Source organism: Protobothrops mucrosquamatus, unplaced genomic scaffold (genome assembly GCF_001527695.2).
Source record: "Protobothrops mucrosquamatus isolate PMUCROS unplaced genomic scaffold, P.Mucros_1.0 scaffold3276, whole genome shotgun sequence".
Classification (NCBI taxonomy): domain Eukaryota; kingdom Metazoa; phylum Chordata; class Lepidosauria; order Squamata; family Viperidae; genus Protobothrops; species Protobothrops mucrosquamatus.
Window position 1 is genome coordinate 27924 of NW_015389267.1, and position 6555 is coordinate 34478.

General features: G+C 44.2%; 1 protein-coding gene across 1 annotated transcript; it reads left to right on the forward strand.

Annotated features, from left to right (window-relative positions):
• The first annotated feature begins 2388 nt into the window (after nt 1-2388).
• On the forward strand, nt 2389-6172 carry LOC107297386 (potassium voltage-gated channel subfamily C member 1-like). The gene is made up of 3 exons (XM_015826750.1): nt 2389-2973; nt 3572-3674; nt 6054-6172. The coding sequence occupies exons 1-3, from the start codon at nt 2404-2406 to the stop codon at nt 6170-6172; spliced, it is 792 nt and encodes a 263-aa protein (XP_015682236.1). The 5' UTR covers nt 2389-2403.
• Nucleotides 6173-6555: the final 383 nt, after the last annotated feature.

A 6555-nucleotide genomic window follows, 5' to 3' on the forward strand; every position in this document is an offset into this window, starting at 1 on the left:
TGGTGAATGCTCCAATACTGGAAGTTTTTAAGAAGAGACTGGACAGCCATTTGTCTGAAATGGTATAGGGTTTCCTGCCTGAGCAGGGGGTTGGACTAGATGACCTCCAAGTCCCTTCCAACTTTATTATTATTATTATTATTATTATTATTATTATTATTATTATTATTATTATTATTATTATTATTATTATTATTATTATTATTATCATCATCATCATCATCATCATCATACTGATGATGATGATGATGATGATGATGATGATGATGATGATGATGAAGATGGGCTTTCTTCTCACTACAGTGATGTTCAGGTTGATGTTAGAAGATTCTATAGATTGCCTGTGAAGAGGAAATGACCTGGGTGTCTCAAATGCAATGCGACATGAAACCTAGACTTTAATTCCTTTCCCGCTTAGGCAATTCCCATAAGAATCTGAGGTTTGTAGAAGGAGACAGTAGAAATGCAGAATCTCTCTGACGCCGCTCCCTTCGTCTTCAGTCCTAGGGCCTGCTTTCTGCTAGAGCGGCAAATTCGAAGGCACAGTTCAGGGATGTTTCAGAAGGTGTCCCCAAACGTTGAAGCTCTTCCATCGGAAACTCTCACACAATAAAACCGGAGATCAGGCTGAACCGAGAACATACATAGCCAGACGGAGTCAGGTCTTCTCCAGCTGCCTGACCAACAGTATAGTTCCCGCCTCTCTCTCTCCCGGCGGTCTCCTGTTGAAAGCAACCCGGCGGATGGCACGCGCGCTGTGCACACCCTCCCGGTTCGCTGCAATCTCTACCTGATCGCTCCTCTTCCAGGTGATCCCGCTCAGCATCCTCTTGCTGGGATCTGCCTCTCTCGGCGCTGCATTAGGACCCAGAGAGAACTGCTCTATTCCCGGCCCAGTGCGCCTGCGCGAAGGGTCCAGAGACCGAACTAGCCGGATTAGCGGCAAGAACGACGGCGGCAGAGGCGGCGGCAGCAGCAGCACCGTGTTCCCTGGCACAGAGCCTTCAGCACCGCTTGCCAGATCTTTTGGGCAGCCGGGCGCGTGAGAGGGAAAGACCAGAGGGAGAGCGAGGGCAAGACGCGCCGACCTTCCGTCTCTCCCCACAGCACAACCCACCTGCGGCTTCAGCATCGCTCGACCTGCCTGAATCGCCGGCTCCCATCCAGCCTGTGGTGAAGGCGGAATAAAGATGCCCTCGCCTTGATTTTATTCCGGCCACCCAGTCCCCGCATCTCGTTCACACCTTCGGCTTCAAGACAGATAGAAGCCAGCCAAACCGTCCCTCTCTCCCTCTCTCCCTCTCCTCGAGAGGCGCTTCCTTGGCGAAGGAATCGAGCGCTGTCCGTTCAGCACCACGCTATCGTAAAGCCTGGCAAGCCCGTGCCTTGCGCTTCTGGCGCCTTTCTTCGATCGATCCCCCGGAGGGGATCCTCGGGCGGCGAGAGCTACAGGCGCGAGGCCCGTTTTTTGGGCTGCTGCGAAGTGTGAACTGCATCAGCAGGGAGGGCGCCGAAGAAGACGCCGAGAGGGAAGGCGGATTTCGGGATCGTTTTCCTTTCAGCTGGGCAATGGTTAGCTACGTCTTCCCCCGCCCCGATATATTAGCTGTTGCTTCATCACCGCCATCGTTTCTTGAGAGCCTTTGAATTTCACGTGCTCGCTGAATTTCTGTTCTGAAAAAAAAAGAAAGAAATCGACGCCGGTATTCAGCTCGCTCTGCGTTGAGCTCTTCCCAAGAGCTGCCTCTTGCGCCTGCCTCTGCCTCTAGGACTGAGGTACAGAAGGAATTTTGTTCTGCATTTTCAGGGGATCTGGTCCGATCGCTGCCGCTGAGCACTGGTATATGCCCTTTCTTCCTCGCACTGTATTGTGTGTTTGTGTGAGCGTATGTGTGGGTTGTGTCTGTAAGACCCTATTTCACTGCCCTCCGTCTCTTGTTGCAGGCCCCTATCACCACCCTGTGCATCTCCTTTGTAGGTCAGCAGTGTGGCACTGGAGGTATTAATTGCCACAGCCCAGCAAGGAAGCAATCTTCCTCACTCGCAACCATACTTACCTCCCTAACGAAACGCCCCTCACAATCTTTGTTCTTGGAAGGAGCCTTTCATCAGCATATTCTATTTATAGGCACCTGCATCTTACATCTTTACATCTTACATCTAGGAGCATGTTGACTTCCTAATAAAGAAGTTGAATCTGCCATCATTAACTTTCACTGGTACTCTTGATTTTGCATCACTTGCTGTGAAGGATATAAGTGGCTAAGAACAGTGGGCGTCTCTTGCCCGCATGTCTAAGGTATCAAGTTAGTTACTGATTGCAGATGAGCAGCCACCCCTTATGAGCTTGCTGTGTGTTGTGCTTGCTTGGATGATTCCACGACATGCCTAATAAGAGACGAGATGGGCCAGGGCGATGAAAGTGATCGTATTGTGATCAATGTGGGAGGGACTAGGCACCAGACTTACCGCAGCACCTTACGCACCTTGCCTGGCACCCGGCTGGCCTGGATCGCTGAGCCAGATGCCCACAGTCACTTTGACTATGACCCCCGTGCAGATGAATTCTTCTTCGATCGGCACCCAGGTGTCTTTGCCCACATCCTGAACTATTACCGAACAGGTAAGCTGCATTGCCCAGCAGATGTGTGTGGACCTCTGTATGAGGAGGAGCTAGCCTTCTGGGGCATTGATGAAACAGATGTGGAGCCTTGTTGCTGGATGACCTATAGGCAGCATCGTGATGCTGAAGAGGCCCTGGACAGTTTTGGTGGAGCACCCCTGGATAACAGTGCTGATGATGGAGATGCAGATGGCACAGGAGACTCAGGTGATGGTGAAGAGGAGCTGGAGATGACCAAACGCCTGGCCCTGAGTGATTCCCCAGATGGAAGGCCTGGGGGCTTTTGGAAGAGGTGGCAGCCTCGGATTTGGGCACTCTTTGAGGACCCCTATTCCTCCAGATATGCAAGGGTAAGCCATACAAGTCAAAACCCAGACTAGTTGTTTCCAGGCCCTTTAAGGAGGTTTTTAATTTGGTGTTTCTTGATCACTATTTGTATTTCATGTCCTGCATGTTCTTGCATATACTGTACTTAAAGAGAGACAAGGAACAATATTGCCTGTAAGACACACAAAGCCAGCCTTTTGGAACAAGGGCAGATATAATGGCACTTTTCTTTTTCTTTCTTTCTTTTTCTTTTCTTTTTTGGTCTATGAGGAGAAAAAACATTCCAACAAGTCAAAATCCCACCAAAAAAGAGACACCTTCCCACATGCTTACAAGTAATTGCCTAGAACATGTCTTGTGTCAGGATTCCTCTTTAACTTCCATTCCATTTTTTTTCCATTCAACAAGATGAAGAGAAATTCATTACTAAAGCTTCTTAATGGAAGACCTGTGTCTTAAAGTTTTTGTTGTTTTTCAATGAGCTGCAAGGGCACTTTGATCTGATTTCCAAGACAGATGGCAGACACAATGCTCCAGATTTATTCTCTATAGTTATCACATTTTCGTTAGGCTAAAGCAACTCGTATCAAGATATGCATGTAAACAATTATTTCACTGTAGGGCAAGATGACTATTCTACCTTCTGCTCACCAACAGTTGCAAGCAACAGAAAAGAAATTTTATACTCAGCTTATCACTGGGATTGTGATCGTGTTAGGCAAAGGTTTGTCAGAATAGATATACTGTATATGGTGTTGTGAGGAAACACTCTTTTGTGCTAAAATGAGAAAAGATTTTTGCTTTCTTTGATGTCATCAAAACACATACTGACGTCACTGGAGGCTGGCTCAATCACATGCAGCTCTTGCTGCATGAAATGTGGAGAGAATGGATTAATGGTTGCAGGAAAAATAGGGTTAATTTTAGTATCTTTGTGGCTGTATGTGTACATAGCCACGTACTTATAAAAGCACACATAAATGAAAAGCCACATTTATTCATCTATTCTTGGCATTTCTGCATTTTTCCTTATGCATTATATGATTGTTTCCCCCCCTACCCCCTGCTGAGGCATGTTTATTGGTGTCTGTCTGTATGTATGCCCATGCATGCATACAAAGAACTAATTCATTGCTTGATTGATATTTTCCATCTGGAGAAGGAGAAGGCTCTAAAGCACTTCAAAAGCAATTGTTGATTATCTGAAGATGAACAGAAAATTTGACGGGAACAACAAAATGAATTATTGGGTACATCAAACCGTGTTTGTTATTTACTGGAAGCATTTTGCTCAGCCAATATCTCAGAATAACTGGGGTGGTGCCAGGTTGGCGAAAGAATAAATGAGATGTTCTATCTGGAAGGGAGTCCTGAGATGCTTTCTACACTCTCTTGTAGGTGACATTGTTTTTGCTGTGTAGTCTTCTGAGATTTCCCCAGTGAATTTAGTGAGTTGAAAGCAGTGAATCTTTAAATAGTTGGGAACAGGAAAAGATTAATTAAATATTTACTCCATCATAAAAGCAAAAAGTGTTATGGACCAGCAACGTTTGAGTCCTAATCGTCTTTCCCAGGAGAGTGTGACAGTATGGAAGCCAAGCCGAGGGCTTTTTCAGGTGAATCTTGCTGGCTTTGAGCAAAAATATAGGCATAAATTGGTTTCTGGAAAATCTATCCAAAGCCTTGCCTCTCTGGAGCTGCTAAATTAGGCATATGCATCAAGATCAGAGGCCTCCTAATCTAATTTGCCATTATTTATAGAAAGATCAAATTCAATGCATTTGAGGAGAAACTCTAGTTGATTGCTAAAGCTCATGCTTTGTATGCAGAACGCTGCGTTCCTAGCAGCTTCAGTTAAAATTGTCTCAGAGATTCTGGAGGCCCAGCTGGAGTACAGGTAATCTTCGACTTACAACCTCAATCGACCCCCCCCCCAACATTTCTGTTGCTAAGCGAGACAGTTGTTAAGTGAGTTTTGCCCCAGTTTACAACTTTTCCTGCCACGGTTGTTAAGTGAGTCCCTGCAGCTGTTAAGTAAGTCACATGGTTGTCAGAAAGTCACAAAAAGTGATCGCTCGACCCCGGCACCCTGCAACCGTTCTAAATATGAGTCAGTTGCCAAGTGTTTGGATTTTGATCATGTGACCATGGAGATGCTGCAATGGTCATGAGTGTGAAAACCGGTCATAAGTCACTTTTTTCCATGCCGTGGGTAACTTCAAATGGTGACTAAATGAACCATTGTAAGTTGAGGACTATCTGTAGAAGGCAAAGTAGAAAGCATAAGTGAAGGTTCAAGTCACTAAAGGTTTAAGAGAATCAGTAGAGGAGCTGTGGTCTATAATATGCATTGTTTTTTGTGTTGCCTGCGTCAGTTTTGGGAGTACATGTTCTGGAATTCTATTGTCTATTCCTTTGATATGCACGTGATTTGATTTCTTCTGCTAATAGACCCACGTGATTTGATTTCTTCTGCTAATAGATAGTCCTCATAACATTATTAACATACAAGTTTTGCAAAGTTTCTGTAAAGAAGTATAAATGTCCATGCAGACATTTATGTAGCTCAGTCTGTCCTACATGTTCACGTGCTACCCACTGAAGATATAGTAATGGACACTTAACAATACCGTGTACCATACAAAGATCAATCAATGAAAATGTATATAAGAGAATTCTTGGATATATGGTATTATAGTTTATAAGCACATAGATGAACAAATCTCAACCTACCTAAAATGCCATTAAAGGAAACTCATGTAGATTATTTTTAAAACATAAAGCATAAAGGATAAAACATTCATCTAACAAAGAGTCTCCCAAAAGTAGTAGCAATATCAATAGCACTTAGACTTACATACCGCTTCATGGTGCTTTTACAGCCCTCCGTAAGCAGTTTACAGAGTCAGCCTATTGACCCCAACAATCTGGGTCCTCATTTTACCAACCTTGGAAGGATGGAAGGCTGAGTCAACCTTGAGCCGGTCAGGATCGAACTGCCAGCATATTCAGCAGAATTAAACTGCAGTATTGCATTCTAACCACTCGGCCGCCACAATAATCCGCTATTATATTTTTTCCAATATTTGCATTTCTATTGCAGTTTACATGCGTTTTAATCATGATTATATATTTAGCTGTAACCAATTTCCAAATGATACCCATATAATCGTTCGGATGAAATTCAAATCTACAAAGTCTCGAGAGCTCAATATGTTCTGAAGCCTTTTAGATACCTGCAAGGAAGCATCTTCTCTCTGCTTAGAGTTCACGGTATTTCTTATGCTGTGGAGTTGTCTAAGTCCAAGGAAGAAATATTAAAGGGCATGAAGCATAGCTGTAGTAGTAATCATCACCATTATACTCATCTGATATTGAATGAAATGATGTAGCTTCATCCAGGCCAAAAAAGAATGAATCCTCATTATGCCTCTTTCCAGTATAATCTGCATTATATATTCCTATGCAGAAAGCAGAATGTCTTGACTTTTCACTATTGACTTTCTGCAATGGATTCATCAGTGGGGGACCACCTGTCTCACCCCCCTCATATTAGATAATCAAAACAAAATGTTTAAGTTGAAAAACTGTTTTACAAGTGTGCA

Coding starts and splice junctions, on each gene's coding strand:
- LOC107297386 (XM_015826750.1), top strand. CDS start 2,404: ATGGGCCAGGGCGATGAAAGTGATCGTATTGTGATCAATGTGGGAGGG. Junction 2,974..3,571: donor ATTCCTCCAGATATGCAAGG/GTAAGCCATACA, acceptor ATTTCACTGTAG/GGCAAGATGACTATTCTACC. Junction 3,675..6,053: donor TGTGATCGTGTTAGGCAAAG/GTTTGTCAGAAT, acceptor TTTCTATTGCAG/TTTACATGCGTTTTAATCAT.